Here is a 27,845-nt window from a genome sequence, read left to right as displayed (position 1 = left end):
GTACTTTTTGTAACACAAAACAAAATGCTAACAGATTTACATTTAACCTATCAGTTTGAAGAAAGGATAGTGGAAAGCTTCCCTTAAAATATCACAAATGTACTTGATGAAGTGCTGTGAGTTTTTGAGAAATGAGTCGGGCAAGCTTTTTACCATCATTATCTTCAAACCATGCAAGTTTAATGTAAGTTTAAATACCCACCTTACAAAACATCCAATTACAAAACTCTTTCATCCAAAACTACTTACATTCTCTTAATAATTACAAATTTTATAATTTTGTTCATGAGATTTGGTACAGATTTATTCTTCCAGTGATTTCACTACTTTCCAGTAACCCACCAGAAATAACAAAGTGGTAAATGTTTGATTAACATTTGTCTTCAACCTCCCTTTACCTCCATGAGACTACCCATTAGGCCAAATAAAATAAAAATCCAGTTGATCATCCCCTCCCGCATCCTTTTTTTGAGGCTGCATCCGTTTTTAAACTATTTTTCTTTTCTTTTCTTCAAAAAGACAAATTTTCTGTGTATTTCTCGTTTAACTTACTAATCTTTTAAGAACTTGTAACTACATAAAGTAAGTGTTGACTTTAAACTGAAGAATTAGTGGCCAATTTGAATTTAAATGCTTGGCATTTTAATTTAAAATAAAAAATAAAAAGGCCCTCATCCTTCTCTTTTGGAAACACCTGGACGATCAACTGGTATTTTATTTTTTATTGGCCTTAAGCAATCTGAAACTTTACAGGTACAAAGTGTACATAAGTTAATCCTTACATCTGTTTCTGTGTTAATTTCTAACTACACAAAATATTTACTATATAAAAATTACAATAGTTTGTCGCTTGTCATTATGTTAATAAGCAGTGAGGTGTGTAAGTAAATACAAAAATTGACAGTCATTTACAGTCATGTGATGTCATTACACCAATAACAAAGTCACAATTAATTTGTAAAATATTGAAACGTATCTTAGAACCAAAAATAATATAAGTCGTTAAGTGACTAGGATTTGAAATTTTGCATGGTGGAAATTTGATATAGTAAAGGTTTGCAGAACACCATGAAATGCAAATCTCTAATTCGAGTTGAGGTGGTTCTTAAAAGAACTGTTGGTTTCTTGATGGTTTCTTGAGAACTTAATGGGTTTTTTTCAAACAAAGAAATCCATGTGACCTTGACCTTTTCCAAACAGCCTATGTGTAATTAGTCTACAGTTTATACACAAGATGTTTCAACTGGCCAAATCTTGTGGTGTATTTTTAGGCAAGGCTCTATCCCCTGTTTTGAAACAGTTATGACAGTAAATTAATTATTTCATACAAAAGTTCGAAGAGTTATAGCAGATTGGTAGTCAATATGAACTCAATTATTGTATTTAAATTCATTTTGAAAAATAAATGCACAACAAAAATCTCCATTATACATAATTATTGCGAGATAAATTTGCTATTTATTAGTTATGATGTACATGAGATGGCGAGTAATGACAATTTAATCAAAGACTCGCTTTCCAATTAATTCAAATCCGTTAAAAGCTATTTAATATTTATTTACTTAAAATCTAACATTATTCCATATCGATTACAAAAAGTAACAAATTTTATATTAAAATTAAGGAAACAATTTGTGTCAAAAGAGAAATACTTGATAAATAAAACTTGATACACCTCAGAATGCCTATATGGTATAAACATAACTATTAGTAGTAGTGTTATTAAATAGGCAATAAACCAAGTGCAATGCTCCCAAAATCAAAAGAAAGCACGATCTTGATTCATAATCAGATCCAAATTAAGCTCTTCACAGGATTTGTCAACCTCTTAAAAACAGTCAATACAGCAATTAACGCCAGGTAAATACTATACTGTATTGAAATGCGTCTTGATTCATAATCAGATCAAAATTAAGCTCTTCATAGGATTTGTTCAATCTCTTCAAAACGGTCAATTCAGCAATTAATGGCAGGTAAATACTATACTGTATTGAAATGCGTTTTAAACTGCAACAATTTAGGATCTTGCTACATGTAACATTATCCCAGATGTGCACATCAATTAAATTGACTTGCAGTGACGCAATGATGTGTAGTGAATAAAGGTTCATAAAGCAGGGATGTGATAGGCTGTTGTGAACTCTGAGCGCAAAGCACGAAAGCATGCGAGCTCATAAAACTTGCCAACGTGAAGCCCAATTTTAACGTTTATCTTCGTTTTACAAGACTTACTCTGTTATCTGGGGCGGTTTTATCTTCGTTTTTTTAATGATTTTAATCTAAACAAAAACCCAAAACGGAGTTCCGTTTAAACACAGAGACATGACACCCCAGATAAAGAGATCTGGATGGTGGATATGGCTACAGCTGCAATTGTTAATGACTGCATGATGGCGCAGCGATCTAGCCAGAGAGCCCTTGCTGTAGCCACACAGAGACATGACACCCCAGATAAAGGGATTTCCAAATGGTGGATATGGCTACAGCTGCAATTGTTAATGACTGCATGATGGCGCAGCGATCTAGCCAGAGCCCTTGCTGTAGCCAAACAGAGACATGACACCCCTGATAAAGGGATATCCAAATGGTGGATATGGCTACAGCTGCAATTGTTAATGACTGCATGATGGCGCAGCGATCTAGCCAGAGCCCTTGCTGTAGCCAAACAGAGACATGACACCCCTGATAAAGGGATATCCAAATGGTGGATATGGCTACAGCTGCAATTGTTAATGACTGCATGATGGCGCAGCGATCTAGCCAGAGCCCTTGCTGTAGCCACAAACTCTAACCGGATCTAAGAGTGATTGTTTAGTGCGATGCAGTGGTTGTGTACATTAAGATAGGATACTAGTGAGATGAACTTATTGTACATCAACAAATTGCGAAAAGAATACACCGATCCATTAGGCTCCGCCCACGGCGCACGTGTGAGCAAGAACCCGTGAGCCTCTCCAATGCCATTCAGCACAACTCTGCCGGGCGCGCCAAACACACCCGCACGCATGTCGGACTTTATAGTGTCAGACTTTTGGTTTTGCAATGGGTTTTGATTGGTCGATACGCAATGGGTAATGGATCGGTCTATTGTACATTGTAAGAATGTAAACCAAAACAAGACACTTCTGGAATGACCCTACAGTTAAGTGCATAGCGTCATTAAAAACAATACAAAGAATTCAGTAATAACAAAGAAAATTGCATAATTAGTGTTACATAAAAATTGTTAAAGACAAATGCAAAATTTAATTTCCACATAAAATATTTAGTATGTGTGAGCGATGGCCTGAACTTCATATAGAAATACATTGGTGAGAGATGTTGCCGAAAATAACTGGATTAATATCAAGTTTGAAATAGAGAAAGCTCCCTTGATATAATCTAAGTGTTCTACTTATCATTAAAGGGTCTGGGTACTTTTTGTACGACCCGGAACACAATGTCCACAGAGTTACATTAAACTCACACAGTTTGAATATAATGATGGTCAGAAAGCCTCCCTTTAAATAGTACTTACTGAGGTGCTGTATTTCTTTTTTAGAAATGAGTGAAATAACTCACATAAAAAAACATATGTTTCGGTAAGACAATATTATTTTAGCATGTCAAAGTATTTTTGTGACATTGAGATAATGAGTCAATTTTTGGGGAATATTCTAAAGTAGTTGTGAACATAAACTGACTGATGATATATCAAATATTTCATTCACTTGTTGCATCATAGTTAGATATAGAGTGAATATAGGAATACTTGCAGCCAGTTATTATAAGACAACAATAGGATTACTACATTCATCAAGCATTTCAATAACATAACAAAACTTAATTTCTAAATGAATATACCTTCTTATTGTATAGGCTGATATGCATGGTAGTAGTGTTGGTAACGTTTACCTTCAACCAAACTTGATTCCTCAATTCTAATAGGTAGGTCGATCCATGGCAACAACAGTGTGATATTTTATACATTTGAACATGTTTGAGGGTAGCACATGTGACAGTTTACTACACGTGTATTTCCTGTGCTGGACTGTTGCCCGTGCGGTAGTCTACTACTGATGCTATTTTAGACCTGTGCGTGCTTAGTAAACAGCACAGATAGCATCTGGGCCAGATTTTTCTGCTACAGTAAGCACAAAAATGTGCTTACCGTTAAGCAGCGCTTTAAAATGGGGCCCTGGTATGTGATGGTGACTGTACCGGTGAGATTTTGGCCTTCAATCATGAATATGTATAAGGTATAGTAAACCACACAGCACAGTCCTTATCACACCATAAATAGTGCACTGATCTCGCATCGCATGTTGCATTATTATTAGCTGCACGTTGTCAAGTTTGATTGAAGATATACTCATTATCACAAGCACTCATACAATATGAAAAAAAATAGAGCCTTTGGCTTTGCTGCATATGAGACATAGAAGCAATATATGTTTCCATATTCTACTCGTTCTTGCGTGAAAACTTATATAATGTCAAGGCAAAAAAAAAGACATAAACTTGTAATTATTCCTAACCAGGTTATTCAACTATGTCATATAATATAGCTCTTTAACAGTGGTTCCAAACTTGAAACCAATACTATTCAATGATGTAGAATACCAGTTCCATAATAACTGGTCCCCCTTCATGTTGTGATACAGCATTATGCAAGACTGGTATTAACTCATTGTCTAATTCATTCATGTACACTGGTGGCAGCAATTCACCCTTAGATCCAGCTTCGTAACCAACCTGTAAATGAGAAGAACATATCATAATATATCATGAAAATAATTAATAATTAAACAGCATTTGTAAAGCGCACTTTATCTGTGTGGCATTCAAAGGCGCTGGTCAAGAAGAAAATTTCACTTGTTTTGTTTAACGGCTAATCTGAAGAGATAGATTTTGCGAGAATATTGGAACCGTGAGATGTCATGTGTGTCCTTTAGATGTTCAGGCAGAAAGTTCCAGAGGCAATGAAAATATAATAACCATCGTCGTATTGATTTTGGTTTTACCCTTACACCGATATGTGTAAGCACTGTTTACTCAGTACTTTCCCCGAGTCCTGTAAAAAAATAATCACAGGCATTTTTACTCGGGTGGGATTTGAACTCATGACCTTTGCAATTCTAGAGCAGTGTCATACCAACTAGACTACCGAGATTGCTCGGTAGGTAGAGGCAGTTGGAATCCTATGTTTTTAGCAGCGGGTACTGCATTGATATCATTTTAATGAACCATGTACCTACCTTATCTGAGTCTACTGTAACTCTAAGTGCTAGTTTAGTCATAGCAGAGAACGAATACTTAAGACATGATTTGTTCTACTACTAACCACCCTGTACCTACCTTATCTGAGTCTACTGTAACTCTGAGTGCTAGTTTAGTCATAGCGGAGAACGAATACTTAAGACATGATTTGTTCTACTACTAAACACCCTGTACCTACCTTATCTGAGTCTACTGTAACTCTGAGTGCTAGTTTAGTCATAGCGGAGAACAAATACTTAAGACATGATTTGTTCTACTACTAACCACCCTGTACCTACCTTATCTGAGTCTACTGTAACTCTGAGTGCTAGTTTAGTCATAGCGGAGAACGAATACTTAAGACATGATTTGTTCTACTACTAACCACCCTGTACCTACCTTATCTGAGTCTACTGTAACTCTGAGTGCTAGTTTAGTCATAGCAGCTTCTCTCAGTTCATCCAACTGCCCAGTCAATGCTACACAGAATGCTGCTGATAACATCTCCGCTAAACGACTCAAATCCACCGGAGATTCGTTATTCTCCAAGAAGAATACCTCTGTCCATCGTAGTGACCTTGAACGACCTCTGTAATCTGTGCCGTTATGGATTCGGATACTTGCAATCCCTTCCAATGATCGATGGTCAATTGGGCTGATAACACTGAATAAGAATCAAATTACAGGACATTCATCAATATGTACAAACAGACAAACAAACAAACATACCACAAAACCCGATCAATAAAACAAACACACACCCCAACACACACACTGCAACAACCAAACCCCCCCAACAAAGACACAGACAAACAAACAAACACCCCAACAGGAGAAACAGCTCCTCTGAGGTAACATAATTTGAGAAAAAAGTAACTTCGCACTAAAATATTTAAATTGAATAAGAGACCACAGCAAGGCAGTTCAAGGCATCTGAAAGCACACAGCGGGTGTTTGTTTTAGTCAAAATTTTCACGGGTTTGTTATTTTATGCATATGTTGGGATAAAACAAGAGAATACTGGTCTTTGACAACTACCAAAGGTGTCCAGTGCCTTTAAAAACAAGTGAAGACTAGAGTTCAGACTTGAATCTCCCGAATGTAGCTTTACTTACCCCATATTGACTGCTTTATCATCATCAATCCATGTAATAGTTACAGTCTCATCTGGTTGCTCAGCTTGTGTACTCCCACATGGTATCGGTAAATCTAACATCTCTCTTAAAGCTTGTCTTAAAGCTGCCATAGTCTCTGGAAGTATTTGAATCATTAGACCATCTTCTACAATGCTGGATTTAGCCGTCAGTCCGGTTGTGGTTTTCAATGCACCATTAAAGACCACAAAGCTAGCTCCAGTGACTAAAAAAACAAAGCAATGGTCAAAATGGTCAATGAGATAAGGTAATTATTAATTATTCAGCATGTCATGGCTGATGAGTGGTCAAAGCGCTTGGCACTCCAGTTCTGATTGAATACATAGTTGGATACAACTTAAATGGAATCTAGGTATTAGTTGTAATGTATAACAACTAAGCTTTTTCATTCAATATCATCTATTGTCTTTGCTGATAAAAGCAAATACTTCACCAGTCTTTTATAATGTTTTCCTAAATGGTTCTTATATATAATAGGTTTGTGGTAACACCATGTGTGTATCTACACGTACTTGCCAGGTAGAGTTTACAGAACTGTCTTGCTATATATTCTACTACCACAAAGTAGATTTTTCATACCTTTTGGGGATACTTCTCAGTTCTCAACTCCAAACATAATCTCTAAGATCAGAGTCAAGGTATCATACTTCATATACATGATTGTAGTTAATGAATAATGATGAATGATTAGTCTGTTACCTTTCCTTGGTTTGTTCTGTATACTGATTGCTTGTGTATGATAAGTGCCTTCATCATTCTGGATACATACTAGATGTGAGTCGGATTCAGTGCTGAAGTTAGCTGCTATTGCCATAACATGTTCATTGGAGTTATTCACAACCTTCATGACCTAAACAGAAATAAGCTACAGTAAGGACATCTTCAAAGGCAATCCTTAAATGAAACATGTATCTCTGTAGCATTGGTACTGGTATGAAGTGAGCTTTCAGATGGAAATATATCTCTGGAGGATTGGTACTGTTATGATCTTTATAATCAGTGAACTTTCAGTGTGCCGCTTTCAGATGAAAATATTTCTCTCAAGGATTGGTATGAACTTCAGAAATCGACCCCTGGTCCCTTTAGTTTATAAATTAATGGGTTTTAGTTTACAACAATAAACCGTTTGTTATTAAATGCATATGGTTTGATAGATATTTTAAAAGTAGAATACAAGTATCACTCATAATTGCGTGGTTTTCCTTTTACCTTGTCGACTAACATGGTCAGCCATTTAATGGCCGACCGTGTTAGTTCGCAAAGTAAAAGAAAAACTACGCAATTTCGAGGCAAAGTTGTGTGGATCATTGTATTTTACTTTTAAAACATCTTTCTAACCATATGCATTTTATAACAAACAGTTACAAACACTTTTCAAAGACCAACTCGACGGATCTAAGGCAACGTGTTCCTTTAATTGATGAAACAAAGGTTCAGTGAAAGGTATAATGGAAACAGCAAACATAGCACAATTAACAGTTCATCTCTAAAACCGTATTGCAGTAAGGCTTATTATGCTTACCTCATCATAGCGATAGCAGTAAGGCTTATTATGCTTACCTCATCATAGCGATTGCAGTAAGGCTTATTATGCTTACCTCATCATAGCGATTGCAGTAAGGCTTATTATGCTTACCTCATCATATCTATTCCTTGGAATCTTAATCAGTGTTTCTCTGTCTTGCATATGAATCACGATTCCTGGTATCACTGGCAACTTATACTGATAGTTCTTAAAATCCTATAAGGAACAATGATACTAAAATTAGTAAGTCTATTTGAGGCATATGTTTTGTATTATAACACCCCTTGCAAGTATTCTGCCTGCTCATTGGTTTAGTGCGCATCACATGACATGTCTTAGTTTTGCTAGACGACGGCCGTGTGATAGTGCGTCGGTTTGCCATGCGCTAGTCTGAAGACTAGCACACAGCGCCGTGCGCTAGTCCGATAGACTAGCACACGGCGTGCAGTACCCAGACGTCCGTTGCGTGTACGAGGATGATAAACTAATAGTCTGTAACCATTTCGGATTGCACGACACTACATGCAACACATTAAGTAAAAGTGTTTGCAATCTGTATTCCGTGGATTGTAGCATTCAGGTCTGTAACTTAATAATAATAGTACAGTATTTAGAAATGTTTGGGGTGTTATAAAACAAATATCGACTGCTTTTACTCGTGCAATGGTTAAAAACTATGACTCCCTCGGTGATCCCCGGAGCGTTCTATTTTCCCTTGGCTTCGCCTCGGGAAAATAGAACGCTCCGGGGATCACCTCGGGAGTCATAGTTTTAACCATAGCACTCGAAGCAGTCAATATTTGTATACTATCCAACGGCCATGGTCCTAGAATACCCCAAGAGAATTTGAATTTCTTTCAATTAGTTTCATGCCTTACAGGGCATTGGGGTTTTGCAATGGATGGAATGCGCTTTCTTTCAATTAGTTTCATGCCTTACAGGGCACTGGGGTTTTGCAATGGATGGAATGCGCTTTCTTTCAATTAGTTTCATGCCTTACAGGGCATTGGGGTTTTGCAATGGATGGAATGCGCTTTACAAGAATGATAAATTATTATTATACATGAAATATCAACTTTGGTCATGCGAATGCTCTTGTTATAAACAATAATTAGTTTCATGCCGTACAGGGCATTGGGGTTTTGCAATGGATGGAATGCGCTTTCTTTCAATTAGTTTCATGCCGTACAGGGCATTGGGGTTTTGCAATGGATGGAATGCGCTTCACAAGAATGATAAATTATTATTATACATGAAATATCAACTTTGGTCATGCGAATGCTCTTGTTATAAACCATTATTAGTTTCATGCCGTACAGGGCATTGGGGTTTTGCAATGGATGGAATGCGCTTCACAAGAATGATAAATTATTATTTCACATGAAATATCAACTTTGGTCATACGAATGCTCTTGTTATAAACAATAATGTGCTGTTTATACATTGCTAACACACATCGATGTATACAAGTAAAAACCAAAATGAATATTCTACATCCCTGATGAAAGTTTTACATCTATTAAATAACAATAATGTAGTTTTGTTAAGGTTGACTTACAGCAAGGAGATTCATAATAGTATGTCCAATCTCACCAAACACTGGCTTACGGAAACGTACACTCATTAAGGGGCATGGGTAGTCTGGAAAAGATCAAATAATTAAAGAGTGGTCAGAACTTAAAAACTACATTAAAACAATGCTTTAACCAAACAGAAGGTTTAACAACATTTTTAAATCAATTGATGTTGCAAGTTGGATTAGGAAATTTCCTTACCATTGGTTACGTTTTTACAAGCAAATCAATGATGAATAGCTGTCATTAAAATACTCCTGATTGCGAGGTTTATGTATACTCAATTGCGTAGAAGACGACGTATTTATTGGATGTGAAGTATCTACTTCATTATTATGGGAAATCTTAATGTCTAAATGCCCAGGAGATTCAAATTCCTTCTGTAATGCTATCACTATTAAAACCATAACCATTATAAATGCAACACTACACACCAAATGGAAATAATTATTGTATTGTGTTGCATTTGCCAGTCAACTCCTTTGACATTCTTTGACTGAATTTGTTGCAGCAGTCAAGTGACTTCAACTTGGTGTTGCATATTGTTGTATTTGGCAGTCAACCTTTGTTGCATTTACAGAGTTCATGGTCCCACATAGAAGCCAAGTCATCGCTACACTTATGTGCATACTCCATATAGCAGGGCAAAACACCCTTGCTCAGTCCTAACACAAACAACATGTCCACACAATGCAACAAAATACCTTTTAGCATTTTGTTGCATCTCATTTTAAACTGTGTTGCATTCTGTTGTATTTGGCAGGGTGTTTTAGAGGGACTCTACTGGATGAGGGTTGTAAGATAGTCAAACCTACTTCCATCTATTTAATACTTACATCTGAATTCAGCTCCAAGTCTTAGCAATAGTCGCAGAGGGAAGACTTTAGCCCATGGTGTCTCCCATTTTTGTAGGAGGACAGCAAATAGATAAGGAGGCTCTGGTAGTAAGAGTTTCCCCAGACATTGGAACGATGGCCGAAGGTAGAGAAATCCACCATGCTCACGTCCACCTAAGAAGCTTTGACTGAATATACTATGCCCCATGTGAGATACAGTTACACCTGAGTTAATGACAAATATGTAAAATGCAAGTCATGCAACAGCAGTTGATTTTGTACATTTGTATACGACATGCAACAGCAGTTGACTGTTGACATGTGGTTTAGTTTGTCATTGGCAACGCCATCTTGTTTTGTGAGTTCACTGCTCGAGGATAGTTTTTTTTAATGCAATAGTTCTTTGCTCCTACATTTGACTTTACATGTATAACTTTATTTGAGCTTCATTAAGGGTAATCAGGACAACCTTTATTGACAAAAATTTCTTGATTATAGAACCTGTATCGACTCTGATAGGCTCAAAACATCAGGGCACTAATTGTTTGCATTTATACCATAGGTCCTTTTTGGTTGGTAAGCAGTTTGCGGCAGCTGACTCTGTAGAAATTGTGTAAGCGTCAGTAATTTTTTTTAGCTGCACCAAGGTCTGAATGCCTTATATCATTTTGATCATTTATCTTGTGAAACCGATAGTGTATTCTTAGTGAGTTAAAGGCATTTAACAGAATTGTTTTTTTTTTACTAACAAAACAGTTGCTGGCAGTGTAAGCACTTTGTGTAATCCACCAAATATAAAAACTGACAAACCTGTAGAAGTTTGAGATCGATCGGCCATCTGGGTCACGAGAAAATGGTGAAAAAAACTAAAACACATTTTTGCATGACATCGATTTAAAAAAAAGAATAAAACGCTCACTGAGTGATAAACTCTAAACAGGAGATAAGTTTGATTTATTTCTCATCAATATGTCATTTCAGACAAAAATGTTTTAAGGAATGTTTTCTACTTTCATCATCATTAGACCGTGTAGTTTTTATGTAAATCTGTGATGTTAGACGATTTCTTTTCTTCTCACCTATTCTGTAAAGTTTCTTTAAGGAATGACTTTCTTAATATCTTACCAGTAGAAGCTTGCTCATAGAGAGACTGAAGATGAAAGAAGATGTCTTTAGGTATAGTCTTCTCATCAGGAAGACATTCTAAGACAATAACAATCTCATCTTGACCAACGGTAGCCATTCCTTTCGTTGAGAAACACCAACAGGTTCGGTTTACACAGCAGTTCACTGTCAAGATAAAAAATGAATCAAGTACATGAGTTTGAGCACAGGTTATTTTGTCAGTTGAGTATTGAGTATAGGTACTTTGCTAGCCCAATCCTGTAACATCAAAATGGAACACTAAATAATATATTCACACATCATATTTCTAAGTTTTTTCCCCCATTATATATAAATTTGATTTGTAACTTACAATCCAGAATCTTTGTTCTGACAAGAAGATTTTTGTTGACAGCAAAAACCACTGCAGGAGCCGTTGGATCTGCAAAGAAAGTCACAAAGTAAAAGCATCAATTATTCCAAATCCACAGAGCTTTGATATTGCTAGTTTTAATAACAGTTATAACAAATAAGGCAAGATGTGTTTTTGTATCAACTATTGGATCAATAAAATAAAAAAAATAAAAACCCTCACAAATTATTCCTAGTTAAAAGAACTGGACACCTTTGGTAATTGTCAAAACCAGTCTTCTCACTTGATGTATCTCAACATATGCATAATTAACAAGCCTGAGAAAATTTGGACTCAATTGGCCATCGGAGTTGAGAGAGAATAATGACAGAAAAACACCCTTATCACAAGTTGTGTGCATTCAGATGCCTTGATTTGACACCTCAAGAGACCTCAGCTGAGGTCTCAAATTCAATTCAAATATTTTAGTGAGAAATTACTTCTTTCTCAAAAAACTATGTTACTTCAAAGGGAGCAGTTTCTCACAATCTTTTATACTATCAACAGCTCTCCATTGCTAGTTACATGTACCAAGTAATTTTTTATCCAAACAATTCTTTTGAGTATTTACCAATATTCTCCAGTGCCTTTAAACTAAATTTGCATACGGTTCAATTGCATACGGTTCAAGCTTTATAAACGGAATTGTTACGATAGCGCCTTAGGCTATTTGTACTGTACCTGTGATGTCACATCCATTCTACATCAAATCTTATCAAAGAACTTGACTATTATAGAGTTTTAGTTTGGTTTGATGTACTCTTAACACTCAGGGAACTTTGTTTGCCCATAAGCAGCATCATGATCCAGATGGATCTTGAAAATTTAATAATAGTCAATAATAATAAGAAGAATAGTGGCTTCTTATATAGCCCCATATGTTAAGTGAACTTACTTCTCATTTCTTGTATGAGCTCATCAGCTACTGGATTCACATGGACTTTGTATTCTGTTAAAGAAACAAATCATTAGTTATCTCAAAATATGTTACTGTTAATATCAAGAAGTTTAAACTGAACGCTATGTTCTTCCTATACAAAAATGTGTGCCTCACACATGTATTAATAGCAAACACGTTCATAGCATTAAATCCAATTAATTTTCCCCTCCCCACATTAATCCATCACAAACTAACAGCATGGTTTGTTAAATGAAGACTGTACTACTAAGCTGATTATTCTTTACACGAGATCAGGCATACCACTCTAATCAGAGTCCAGTAGTTTGGGTTTTGAGTCATTGTATGGTACGTCTTGGACTGAGCACTGTACTACTAAACTGATTATTCTTTACACGAGATCAGGCATACCACTCTAATCAGAGTCCAGTAGTTTGGGTTTTGAGTCATTGTATGGTACGTCTTGGACTGAGCACTGTACTACTAAACTGATTATTCTTTACACGAGATCAGGCATACCACTCTAATCAGAGTCCAGTAGTTTGGGTTTTGAGTCATTGTATGATACGTGTTGGACTGAGCACTGTACTACTAAACTGGTTGTTCTTTACACGAGATCAGGCATACCACTCTAATCAGAGTCCAGTAGTTTGGGTTTTGAGTCATTGTATGGTACGTCTTGGACGGAGCACTGTACTACTAAACTGATTATTCTTTACATGAGATCAGGCATACCACTTTAATCAGAGTCCAGTAGTTTGGGTTTTTGAGTCACAATATATTCCCGAAACCAATGCTAATTAAAACACCAACACCAAATAAATACACAAAAAGTAACTTAGTAAACAAGAACACAAACTAACCTCCTTTGACCTCCGTTGCTACGATAACCGGCGGCAAACTATCCGCATTAATAGGAATTAAACTCCTGTGTACTACTTCTTGTGGTCTGCCGTCTAAACCTGAGAAGGGTCCAGTTATAACCTCCATCCCACTAGGTTCCCTATCCGTACTCTGAGAAGCTGGCATTGCATGACGTCCAGTATCAACCCCTGGATTCAAACCATCAGAGAAACGAACCTTACGAGTTTCCCTAGAGCGAGAACCTTCAAAACATTGTACAATGTTTTGGGGGTAAAATACAAAGAAAGGTTAATCAATATCATTCCATATCATAATTTCTGGTTTGCGGTAACACCATGTGTGTATCTACTTACCAGGTAGATTTTGTTATTTAAAGAACTGTCTTACTATGTATTCTACTATCGCAGAGTAAATTTTTTCATCAGACTTTTCAGGAGACTTATACCTGGGTGGAAGGTATAGAAAATTGGCTAGGACTACTACTTTAGCTTATATAGGATCGTTATTAAGTGCACTACCGCACAGAGAGTTTGTAAATTGGTCTCAACGTTTCAAATAACTGCACTACCGCACAGAGAGTTTGTAAATTGGTCTCAACGTTTCAAATAACTGCACTACCGCACAAAGAGTTTGTAAATTGGTCTCAACGTTTCAAATAACTGCACTACCGCACAGAGAGTTTGTAAACTGGTCTCAACGTTTCAAATAACTGCACTACCGCACAGAGAGTTTGTAAATTGATCTCAACGTTTCAAATAACTGCACTACCGCACAGAGAGTTTGTAAATTGGTCTCAACGTTTCAAATAACTGCACTACCGCACAGAGAGTTTGTAAATTGGTCTCAATGTTTCAAATAACTGCACTACCGCACAGAGAGTTTGTAAATTGGTCTCAACGTTTCAAATAACTGCACTACCGCACAGAGAGTTTGTAAATTGGTCTCAACGTTTCAAATAACTGCACTACCGCACACAGAGTTTGTAAATTGGTCTCAACGTTTCAAATAACTGCACTACCGCACACAGAGTTTGTAAATTGGTCTCAACGTTTCAAATAACTGCACTACCGCACACAGAGTTTGTAAATTGGTCTCAACGTTTCAAATAACTGCACTACCGCACAGAGAGTTTGTAAATTGGTCTCAACGTTTCAAATAACTGCACTACCGCACAGAGAGTTTGTAAATTGGTCTCAACGTTTCAAATAACTGCACTACCGCACAGAGAGTTTGTAAATTGATCTCAACGTTTCAAATAACTGCACTACCGCACAGAGAGTTTGTAAATTGGTCTCAACGTTTCAAATAACTGCACTACCGCACAGAGAGTTTGTAAATTGGTCTCAACGCTTCAAATAACTGCACTACTGCAGAGAGTTTGTAAATTGGTCTCAACGTTTCAAATAACTGCACTACTGCACAGAGAGTTTGTAAATTGGTCTCAACGTTTCAAATAACTGTACTACCGCACAGAGAGTTTGTAAATTGGTCTCAACGTTTCAAATAACTGCACTACTGCACAGAGAGTTTGTAAATTGGTCTCAACGTTTTAAATAACTGCACTACTGCAGAGAGTTTGTAAATTGGTCTCAACGTTTCAAATAACTGCACTACTGCACAGAGAGTTTGTAAATTGGTCTCAACGTTTCAAATAACTGTACTACCGCACAGAGAGTTTGTAAATTGGTCTCAACGTTTCAAATAACTGCACTACTGCACAGAGAGTTTGTAAATTGGTCTCAACGTTTCAAATAACTGCACTACCGCACAGAGAGTTTGTAAATTGGTCTCAACGTTTCAAATAACTGCACTACTGCACAGAGAGTTTGTAAATTGGTCTCAACGTTTCAAATAACTGCACTACTGCACAGAGAGTTTGTAAATTGGTCTCAACGTTTCAAATAACTGCACTACTGCACAGAGAGTTTGTAAACGTTTCAAATACCTTGCTCTTGTCATCATTCTACCTCTATAAAAAACAGATTGATCATAGTTCGAGAATGGCAAATTAGCAGTGTACATTTGATTACCTTTTAATTAATAACTAAATAGGGGAATTTCCTTCGGGTTAAAAAGGTTCAAAAGTGGGATCACAGATGAAATTTACCATCAGTGCTAGGTCTACGAAGTGATGATCTATTATTAGAACCAGAGCCTGCAGCTTCCTGTACGTTCCCTTGATTATTCTGCTCTGGCTGCTGCTGCTGCTGCTGTTGTTGTTGTTGTTGTTGTTGTTGTTGTTGCTGTTGCAGTTGTTGTTGTTGTTGTTGCTGCTGGGGATCTTGTTGATTTTCTCCTTGTGATCTTTTGAGAGCTTGTGCTATAGCCAAATAAAACAACTTTGTTACAACCAAGCTTACTCTAGTGCTAAGATACCCACTTAGTAAAGTCTTGAGTCAACCAATATTAGGGCTGCAAGATGTTTGTTAATTGGTAGTGATGGAGTATTGTAGCTGAGCTGCCTATAGTGCTATTCACATGACAGCAATTTATCTGGGGTCCTTGTTTTAATTTTAGCATGGTTGGAAAATGTAGCAATTGTTGACAAGACTTTGCAAGAGAACTGGGACAGTAGAACAAATTGTTGTCCTTTCACACGAGGTAAATTTTGTTAAAAGTTTACGACCATGCTACAATATAGCAAGGCAGCCTTGCTAAATTGCTCTTGTGTGAAAGGTCCTTAAATTGTGAATCTTGATAATAACAAATATGCAATTGGTGCACACTTACCTCTGAGTATAACATTGAGGCAACTGATGCACACTCTGGCTTCTTTACTCTCCATGTACTTTAACTTCAATCTCATTGAGCAACATTTGGCACAAAACACCTAATAACAAATAACATTAGTAATTAGTGCTGTTTTCCTGTTTTGTTCTGTAATTTTGTAACGGGCACATCCACCACAAGCCTCGGCTTTTAGGATGATGCCTCCATGTGATGTGAATGTGGAAATAAATGTTTTATTGATTGATTGATTGATTGATTAGTTTATATTCAGTCATAATGCAATCGTTCATAGCTCAATGGAAAACTCATCAATGTTTAATACTGGTCACCATGGTCAAGTGTTTATACTGCAGGACTTGCAATCACAAGGTTGCAGGTTTGAATCCTACCAAAGCTAACTGCTGATTTCACGACGACTAGAATAAGTATTGGCGTCTAGTTACTGAATCACAATTTCTTGATTTGTTCAACTCATAATTAAAGAAGTTAAACCAATGAGAGAGATTGGCTGTTGCCAAGCAATTTTAAAGCCCACACATTTTTTATGTTGAATTTTTGATTTAAAAAAAATATTTACTTGTATATATTACAGAAACTTTATCGCGTACTTCACCGCTGACTTATGTAAATCAAACTTCGAATCTAAGGTTATAAACCTACCTTGCCACACGCTCTACAGTGGTGCCTTCTCTTTCGGAACGTGAACTTCTGTTGACAGTTCATACAGTTGAGTGCTTCTGAGTCAGGAACCCATACCGGAGCCACAGCCCCAAGCTGCATGAACCCTTCTGAATAGTCCATGACACGATGACTAAATTCACCCTCTTCAGAATCTGTCTCATTAGATGGTGTTATAGAATCAGTTTCTGCTTGTAACTGGTTATTTTGGCTCACAGTGTTTGGTGTTGGAAGTGGAGGTGCTGTACTGACCTCAGCTTGAGAAGAAGGTCTTATCTGAGGCTCTGTATGGAATGTAGGTGGTGGTACCACATCAACTAAAGTAGATTGTCCAGAAGGTGGTGTTTGGTCTACCACTCTAAAGGCATCCTCTCTACCTACAGCATTCTCAACGATTGGACTTGGAGGTAATGCCTGGGCGACCTTACGTGAACCAGACTGATCGAAATTCAGGGACAATCCCTGTCTCATATTGTCTGTTTTGTTTTCCGTTTCCACACTCATTCTAACGTCTTGATAACTAGGAGGGTCTGCTGGCATGAAGGGAGGGGCAGGCGTTTGGTCCATGGTGTTGTTTAGATTAGATGGAGATGGAAAGCCACTCTGCTGGTTGAAGTTCTTACCATACTTTGGATGGTCAGGTTGTAGTCCAGGCTGTACATTGTGAGGTCCAGTTGATGTAGACGTACCCGGCGATTCTACTTGAAGGGCTGTAGTATCAGAGATGTCTCCCCTAACCACATTAGGCATTTTCAATTGTGAGTTGCTGTTATTTATTTGTGCTGAGAGATCCTCCGTTGGTCCCTTATTGACATGGGGTCTGCCAGGCAATGATTGGTTGTTCCGTAATAAATTTTTGGCGTTTTTACTTCGCACATCATTAGGAAGAACATTGTCTTTGGTTTCTACTTTTCTCTGGGGAACCTGTGTTTGTGTGTTATTAGACAGTGACATGTTAGACTGAACGCTTGGTGCAGGCGCATGAGATAAATCTGGCACTATATTTGTAGGGGTAGGGGTTGTAACCGCACTATCCTGGCTGTAGAAGGGATCCAATCCAAGGAGCTCATTACCTGGAGACGCATTCTGGTGTGTACGGTGCTGTGATTTGACAAACTGTTCATGTAGTAATTTAGAGACTGGGCTCACTCTATCCGATGGATTCTGCAGTTCTTGAACATTCAAATGTTTGTGTTTGAGCTGTGTGTGGTTCTCAACTGAAGGGAATACTTGTTGAGAGAGTGGTTTATTTTTGTCTTGGGCAGACATGATACCCACCTCTTGCTCCAATGCTTCCAGATCAGCATCAGTGACTTTAACGCTAGTAATATTTCCAAAGCCCACAGCTGTTTTGGGTTGACTTCCACCTTTGCTAGGTTTGGAGAGAGCAGAGGCGTCTGAAACCGCTTTGACTGGACTCTCTTGTGTTTTAATCTTTGTAATAATCTTGGGTCTGGCACCTTGTTTGACGTACTCATGCATGAGTTCTGGTCTTAGAGGAGCCGGTGTCATAGCTTTACTCAGAGACATTGTGGAGGTGTCAACGACGCCACCTTTTTCTTGCAACGTCTCTTGAGTGGAATTTCTTGTTACATTTGTCTTGTCATCTCTACCTGATTCTGTTTGTTTGTCAACTTCTCCTCTCTCCAACACTCTGTCCTCACTCTTGTTTACGTCCACAGGCATGACAGGCAAACTGTGTTGTTCAACACCATCATGCAGAGATTGCGATGCTGTAGTTGTTTGCGCATTCCCGGCATTTCCATTATTAACAGGTAACGACAAACCATTTGCGGGAGTATTACATGATTGAACATTCTCCACGCTTGTTGCTATAGTGTATTGATCAGACACAAAGGGTTTGTGTACATCAGTGACACCTCCAGATTGCAAACTACTGAATGGAACGGTTGATGTTAAATTAGCATTCATAGTATGACCGGTCCTCTCCTCATGATTACCATCATCCACGCTGTTAGATAATCTATCCAGCCTACTCACTTCACTCATACTGTTTGATGATTCACTGTGTTCATTTGACTTGCTGCTACTTTGTATATTATCCAGTCTTGTATTCACTGTTAATGCTGACGACACTGCTGGAGCAAAATCGGCCTCGGAAAGATCAATAAGAAACTCTGTTGGCTTGTGACCATCTTGACTGGTCTCTGGTATCTTGGATTCTTGACTTGTCTCTGTATGATACAAACTGGTACCGTTCACTATCTGTGGCGATTGTGGAGTGACGTACTGATGTGGTACAGCTTTATTGGCAGTTAAAGGCTCCGGTTGTAACAAAGTGGTTGAATCTGTAGCAGAAATTAATCAACAACAAGTTAGTCAAGAAAATTTACCCTAAAAACTTCCAAAATGTTTTGACATTCAATGTTCTGAATATATCCCATACCTCATGCGAATGGAAGCGAATGCTGATGTCACAACTTCGCAATGAAAGAATCGCAGCAGTTCAACTCTGCTGAACTCACTTGCGAGTATCACTGCCAAAGGAGAGTTTTGACGTCCAATTTGCTTCGCATTGGTATTGGCTTTGCTCAATCATATTTAAACACACCAGTACACAATTCAGGATTGTTGTCTTCTTTGATATGGTCAGTTGTGCACAAAACAGACTGAATCATCATAGTAGACAAACAGTGTTGTGTTATTGCCTTTCTGTCTATTAATAGAATGCAAGAACAGACATTATATGAGGGATTCAAGTTTGACAGTTTACAATACATGACAGAATGTATGTACACATTCTGTGTATACGTAGGTTTTAATACAAGTCCATACAGCACACATGCAACAGGGATGTACTTGTTCATACCATGGAGGAAGGAACTCCATGTTCATACTACCCATTCTAAATCTAAGTAATAAACTTGACATACCATGTATCTTTGTTTACTGGTTGATCCGTAATAACACAAGTACAAACTGACTGCAGTCTGTTTAGTCAATTACTGCATACCAAACACTGTTCATACTTCACATATGTGTACTTGCATGCATGACAGCTCTGCTCAATCTGTGTTACATATTGTGTTGCTTAGTGCACAGTGTGACTTCACTATACACAGCTTGTTATGATGTTATTACCACTGGTGGGATGTACAGTAATTATGAGTCAATATCACACAGTTGTTTATTTGACAGCGATGGTTAAGTTCATCAATCACAAATTCACAACCAAGTCCCCTCCCATCTAGAGCCCCTTTCACACGAGAGCAATTTAGCAAGGGTCCCTTGCTAAATTGTACATTTGACAGAATCTTGTGTGAAAGGACACCTTATTGTTCTGCTGCCCAAGGTCTCTTGTAAAATTTTCAAACAATTGCTACATTTTACAACCATGCTAATTTAAGCAAGGGACCCCAGTTAAATTGCTGTCATGTGAATAGCATGACTTTCTGTACATTTTACTTGTAAACTCGTACATGTCCTGTGCACACATTGATGTACTGCATACAGCATACTGTACAAACATTGTTTTGCTATTTACATAATGATCCTAGATCCACATCCTGTGTTTCACACAAACAACAAACATACAATTTTAACAAATCTTTGATTACAACAGACACTACAATGAACTAACGAGACAATGCTTATTAATATATAAACATTAAAAATTACATGCAAATGAACAAACATTTCCAATAAGTGTACTCAATTTGTATATGTCTAGTTCAATTTTAAGGGTGACATCGTCAATAGTAATAACCAGATTGGAGTAGAATTATTCTGGATATTATCTTTGTAGCCCTATTGTGTACGTAAATCAAGCATGTAAAATGTGTACAGTATTGGACATTGTACCTCACATAACAGAACAGCTGGTTTCAAAGTACAGTGCGACACACAATTATACAAAAATATTCACAAAGGGCTAAAGATTAATATAATAAACAAGCATCTAGAAGGCGTCAACGTTCACAAAGGCCTTCTGACTACATGAATAATGATGTGCTTTTTTACATGAATGTTGGAGCAAGGCCTGAATGTAAATAAGCATGCTTATTTACATTCAGGCCTTGCCCTTAAGTTTTTGTTTTGTTAAGTAGCCAACATGGCTAACAAACTCTGGGTTTAACTTGCCCCTAGGAAGTTTTAGTAGCCCTGATATAATGTATGGTCATATAAATGTACCTTTCTGATGCAATAATGGAAGCAATCACAACCAGTATAATAGGCCAATAAAGTTACACTCAAACACTCAAAGTAAATTAACACATTAAAAAAATAGTATTATTCACATCTAAATGGAGGAAATATGAGATTTTTAAACAAGTAGGTTGCACAGATTTGAGTAGCCCACAGGGCAAGTTGAGAGGTTGTGTTTACTAGCCTGTAGTAGTTTTTACAACACAATGTTCACCAGGCTAGTGTTAAGGGTGAGCCTCAACATTGTTTAAGCTTGACGGGAAAATAACAAAAAAGCTACGTAGCTAGATTATTGTTAAAACACTAACCTTCATTACGTTCAAACTGATCAAGAATGCTGTCTAAATCGGATGCTGAAGCTAAGAACGAATCCATCTTACTCAGTGTCTTGAAGATTGAATGATGTCTTCATGCGCTAACAACCTATACGTGAGAGTAAAAATAAGGATAAATGTAACAAGTTAGAGGAATGTTGGTTTGAGAAGAATTATGCCATGATCATGAATACCATCATAAAATACATTACCTTCCAGTACTCGCTAATCCACCAATCAGAAGCTCGAACTATATATGACCTCTGTTTTGTATCATGCTTCCTGTTTTTATTACACAGTACGTATTGTGAAATGTCATTTCGTCACGTTCCGTATACGGACAGTGCGAAAAATTACATTCTAAACTTTGTGCGCGTGAAAAAAACGATCTGAAATTTCAAATTTTGCGCGTTGCAAGTGAGACTGGAAGATAAACTCGTTATCACACGCGCACTCGTGAAATATGAAAAAAAATAAAGCACGTCTTCGGCCTCGTTGGATATGGGACGCAGAAGCGCTATATTTTTTTGTATTCCACTCGCACTTGTGTGATAACTTATATTATTAAGCTTTGAAAATAACCTACTACACCAAAGTGAAAAGAAAAAAAGAAGATTTGTTTGTTTACTTTTTATAATAATTATCTCACTTCATATGACCATGGACAACCCATTTGTACTAATCAGTTTCCATTCTGTCTAACTGCACACAGTGTAAACAAAACGATCTCCAATAACTGCATTTAAAATTTATTGGAAATTGACACAATTTCATACAAATAATGGTGTTTTATATGATCAATTTTCTATACAGGTATCCATCTATAATAAACAATGAAAACTTGTCATACAGGGCAAGTACATGTACCAATCTGTTGTGTTGTATTAAACTACATTTTTGACGTCTATTTATTTCTGCCTTTGTGATTTAACCGTGGAAACTGGGCAAGTGCACTTTCAGAATGTCAGTTGCATTCTTTAAACAAACATCCACTTATACTATGTAACAATCATGATTCATTGTGTGAATTTCAGAACTCATCGAACATTGCATTGAGAGTTCAATGTTTGGATGTGCTAATAAAAAAATGTATTTTACCCCTTTTACACAAAATGGTTTGGTCCAAGGTTCAGCTTCATTTCCTGTAAGGTCAGTGACTTGTGCAGACAGAACATCTGTTTTATTTCCCATATAAGGGTTCTTTTTAACCAACTTATTCAATTTTTTGTTTCATTCATCATGTTTCAATGCAGCATGGCCCAGTTATTAACAATGTCGTTCTATTCACTAACATTCCGTTAACTCTGTATTTACAGCTATGGTTAGGAAATGTTAGGCTAGGGTGAGAAGGCCTTTTGAGGTCAGATAACGTGGAGGGCTGAAAGTTAGCCACTTGTTGGGTTGTTGGTGCAGTGTACAGTAGCCCAAACACCCTTGTCACACGTATTGTGTGCTTTCAGATGCTTGATTTCGGGACCTCAAAATCTAATTCTGAGGTCCTGAAATCAAATTCGGGGAAATTACTTCTTTCTTGAAAACTACCATACTTCAGAGGGAGCCATTTCTCACAATGTGTTATACTATCAACAGCTCTCCATTGCTTGTTACCAAGTAATTTTTTATGCTAAAAATTATTTTGGGTAAGGACCAATAGTGTCCAAGGCACCCTTGTTAAATGGCTCCAATGAGATAGGGGCTTATGCCAGTCTTGATACAACCCCCCCCCCCCAATCAACGAGGTTCAAGAAAAACAACCGTCAAGGCAATGCTTCAAGGCCAAACACAAGTTGAAGTCACACTAAAAGCAAACCTACATCAAGTGTAGAGCCTTGCAGGATATTACACACTTCTTGTCCTTCCTGGCTAGCTATCAAATGTTTGTATTAGTGAGTTGCATATCTGTTTATTGGCTAACATTTGGTTCCTTAAATTCAAGATACATGGTACAATGCACTCTATCGTATTGGTATTATGCATCTATAGTGGTAGATCTTCTACCTCTTGAATATAAAAACTTGCAGATCATTTATTTGTCCTTGATTATCGAGGACAAATGAAGTGTGCATAATTGCTTTTAAAAACAATCAAGGGGCTTTAAATAGACCACCTCCATAGTGTGTGTAATAACATATAATTAAAAATTATATTGGACAAAAAACACACACACAAAAAACCCCACCAGTATGTATGTTGACAGTATTACTGCTGAATAACACTTTTTGAATAAGTTCAAAATTGACAATTTGTAGCCTGATTTCTTGTTAACTACTGGGCCCAATTTCATAAAGCCTGTAAGCACAAAAAAAAATGCTTAGCATGACATTTCTTCCTTGATAAAAAACAAGATTACCAACCAAATTTTAATTTGTTGCTTGTATTGCTTGTTACTGGTATTCATCTGTTGGTTGCTTATCCTGAAAATCATGTGAAAATTTGGTTGGAAATCTTGTTTTTATTAAGGAAGAAATTTCATGCTAAGCAAATTTGTGTGCTTACATGTACAGGCTTTATGAAATTGGGCACTGGTACCTTTCTAAATTTAAAGTGATTGAATGTACAATGTACATTTAGAATGAACATAGATCGCTTATAACAGCTTAAGTGCATACAATGTCCATATGTTGTGTGACCTTGACACCCTTCTGTACATGACATACCATGTACTCATAAGTGCTGTTCACACCACAGCAATCTAACTGGGGTCCCTTGCTTAATTTTAGCATTGTTGCAAAATGTAGCAATGTTTGACAAGATTTTGCATGAGAACTTGAACAGTAGAATTTTTGTTGTCCTTTCACTCGAGGTACATGTTTGTAAAATTTGACAATCATGCTACAATTTAGCAAGAGACCCTTGCTAAATTGCCCTCATGTGAAAGGGCTTTACAGTACAGAAATGATAACATTTCAATTTAGAAATGATAACATTTCAATTTACATTACTGTATGTCCTCTGTATGTCTTATGTGTACGCATTGTCAACACTGAGCATCTCAGATACACTTTGATCCATTGTATACACAAAAAGGAAAGTGTAATTAATTAATGTCCACATATTATTATGTAGTAGAGTAGCAGACATTATTAAAGGCAGTGGACACTATTGGTAATTGTCAAAGACTAGCCTTCACAGTTGGTGTATCTCAACATGCATAAAATAACAAACCTGTGAAAATTTGAGCTCAATTGGTCGTCGAAGTTGCGAAATAATAATGAAAGAAAAAACACCCTTCTCACACGAAGTTGTGTGCGTTTAGATGGTTGATTTCGCGACCTCAAGTTCTAAAATTGAGGTCTCGAAATCAAATTCGTGGAAAATTACTTCTTTCTCGAAAACGATGGCACTTCAGAGGGAGCCGTTTCTCACAATGTTTTATACTATCAACCTCTCCCCATTACTTGTAATCAAGAAAGGTTTTATGATAATAAATATTTTCAGAAATTACCAATAGTGTCCACTGCCTTTAAAGCACTCTTCGGTCATAGTAGGGTTGAAATGCATTAGTAAACGGTCACAAAGAGGGACAATGCTAGAGTGACATACACATTGGAGAGTGCTGTAAGAGGATAACAAACACTATTTATATGAATCTGTTACAGAATTATGCAGAACCATTGTACATCATTTACATTACTCTTTTATCTCAGATTGATTCAGCATTGTATGCTTGTGTACATGCACAGCATACAGAACATTTAGTTGATTTAATGATGCACACATCAGTGTACATGTATGAGTAACACAAAAATTAATATCCCTAATAACAATACCAATACATAATCATGATTTAAAACTAATGGCGATGGGATATAATTTATCAAAAATCAGTAAATGACAAAACTTTAATTCTAATGTCATTTTTCAGCAAATTATCTAAATCTCAGGTTTGTGTTTTACTTTTTACATTATTTAAACAATTTCTAGTGAAAAAGCAACGAGGAAATGTAATTTGTCATAGTACTTGGAACCATGACAGTTAAGAATATAGATACATGGATAGCTTCCTTTTGCACGCACTCTGTCAATGACAAATAAGAGAACAATAAACTCCACTCCCTTCAATAACTCAAATGACACATGAGCGCTGGTATACATGTACCATTTACACTGGTACAGTCCTCAGTAACAGAATAAAATCAAACATGCTATTGGATTTTGATGGGTTTGGGGTAATTAGGGTGATGTCAATGCTTTTCAAGTTTCATTGTAACTATTTTCAGTCACCTTTTGGTGCAATAAATAATACTTTAGCCATTTAACAGTGAACAGTGAATACCAGTCTGTATTTTAATGCGCCACTTATACCACTGAATTATGCACTGGATATTGTGCTTTAAAGCCATTATACACTTTCGGTAAACAGTATTGTCCAAGTCCCACACTTCGTGTATCACAACTTATATATAAAATAACAATCCTGTGGAAATTTAGGTTCAATCGGACATCGGAGTCGGGAGAAAATAACGGGAAAACCCACACCTGTTTTCGCGCGTTTCGCCGTGTCATGACACCATGGAGACCCCTACATCACCATGGAGACCCCTACATCACCATGGCTGTACCTCCATCACCATGGAGGTACCTCCATCACCATGGCTGTACCTCCATCACCATGGAGATACCTCAATCACAATGGCTGTACCTCCATCACCAAGGAGATACCTCCATCACTATGGCTGTACCTCCATCACCATGGAGATACCTACATCACCATGGAGACACCTCCATCACCATGGAGGTACCTCAATCACCATGGATGTACCTCCATCACCATGGAGATACCTCCATCACCATGGCTGTACCTACATCACCATGGAGACACCTACATCACCATGGAGACACCTACATCACCATGGAGACACCTACATCACCATGTAGATACCGCAATCACCATGAAGGTACCTCCATCATCATGGAGAAATGTCTATCACCATGGAGGTACCTCTCTCTATGGTATAGACATATCTCTTTGGTGATGGGGGTACCTCTCCCCTCAACGATGAAGATATCTCCATGGTGATATGGAGGTACCTCCATGGTGATGACGATCTCCATGGTGATGGAGGTATTTCCATGGTGATGGAGCTATTTCCATGGTGATGGAGGTACCATTCTTCATGGTGATGGAGGTATCTCCATGGTGATGGAAGTACCATTCTCCATGGTGATGGAGGTACCATTCTCCATGGTGATGGAGGTACCATTCTCCATGGTGATAGAGGTAACATTCTCCATGGTGATGGAGGTATTTCCATGGTGATGGAGGTACCACCATTTGCTGTCAGAGATTCCTCTCATACAAAAGTTGAACATTCTACCTAAAGATTAAGAATGAACCTTGAACATGAAACTGAAAGAAACAATTTTTAACGCATGAACAATTCTATTCTTATGCATGGTATGATTTTTACGTTTTTTGTCTTGTTTTCAGCCGAAGGTATTTATTAGATTGGTAATTAATCAGCTTAAGGAGCCTATCGGCACTGCTTAGTAATGACTATTGTTATGACCTTGTTGGCTGGACCCTGTTATACTTATATAATAGTGTTAATGGACCTTGGGGGCTTGGGCTTGGCTCGGTCCATTAACCAGCCACCAACCCAGTCATTACCACATAGAGAAGACTAGTGTTATTGCCTAAATAATAATTACCATTACATTTCCTTTTCGTCAGAACAGCCAGAAGGGGAAATACAAGTCTGAAATTCATAATATTGAATAATGATCTCAACAATCCAGCAGCAAAACAGTCCTTACACCACTACTCATATTAAAAATCCTACAACCAGCTACAATGAAATGTCACACTAGGCATGATGATGAGTCGTCAAACCTCCATCAAGTTACTAACAAACGTGTCTCCCGTGCAGTAAACGATAGAAGAAGTAGCAGCCCACTGCGTACTGTCAAATCTATCGACATGATCGAGTATCGTTGACGTTGTTTAACTTGGATTCAAGTCAAACTAAGTTAACCAACTTGTTTAGAATCGGTATGATTACTCGTGATACGATACCCCATCTGGGTGGACAAGATCGTAGTTGGATCAGGTTAACCCTGAACAGGAATCGGGCGACATTTAACCAACAAAACTCACCTGTAATTACCACTACTGCACCACCAGCCATGACATCATCAACTGCAGCTACTGTATGCAGTACATACGTCAGCGAGTGATTATGCACACAATGAATACGGATATTGGAGTTACAATACATGAGTATGTACACTGACGACACACGGCAGCTTTACTGTTGTGCCTTGTGAACATTGAGGGCGGGCGTCTAAAATAACGGTGAAAAATCTTTTTTAGAAAAGTCACCGTTATTTTTGACGCCCGCCCTCAATGTT

At 37.4% G+C, this 27,845-nt stretch overlaps 1 protein-coding gene across 2 annotated transcripts; it reads right to left on the bottom strand.

Moving 5' to 3' along the window:
* Positions 1-17: 17 nt before the first annotated feature.
* On the bottom strand, positions 18-27,674 carry LOC139945751 (uncharacterized). 2 transcript variants are annotated; one of them, XM_071943140.1, is made up of 16 exons: positions 27,592-27,674; positions 21,489-21,603; positions 16,996-19,322; positions 16,336-16,435; positions 15,713-15,925; positions 13,605-13,847; positions 12,739-12,792; positions 11,805-11,873; positions 11,453-11,617; positions 10,328-10,552; positions 9,476-9,558; positions 8,029-8,133; positions 7,092-7,242; positions 6,354-6,597; positions 5,638-5,902; positions 18-4,734 (listed from the first exon to the last, which is right to left on the bottom strand). In XM_071943140.1, exons 2-16 carry the CDS (start codon positions 21,553-21,555, stop codon positions 4,582-4,584), a joined length of 4,464 nt encoding a protein of 1,487 aa, XP_071799241.1. In that variant the 5' UTR covers positions 21,556-21,603; positions 27,592-27,674; the 3' UTR covers positions 18-4,581. The 2 variants fall into 2 exon arrangements, with proteins under 2 accessions (XP_071799241.1, XP_071799242.1); XM_071943141.1 differs by having other exon boundaries at positions 13,605-13,793.
* Between the last annotated feature and the right edge of the window lie 171 nt (positions 27,675-27,845).

Source organism: Asterias amurensis, chromosome 13 (genome assembly GCF_032118995.1).
Source record: "Asterias amurensis chromosome 13, ASM3211899v1".
NCBI classification, from domain to species: domain Eukaryota; kingdom Metazoa; phylum Echinodermata; class Asteroidea; order Forcipulatida; family Asteriidae; genus Asterias; species Asterias amurensis.
The sequence above is the reverse complement of the archived record's forward strand: the minus strand, read 5'-3'. Positions and strand labels throughout refer to the sequence as shown.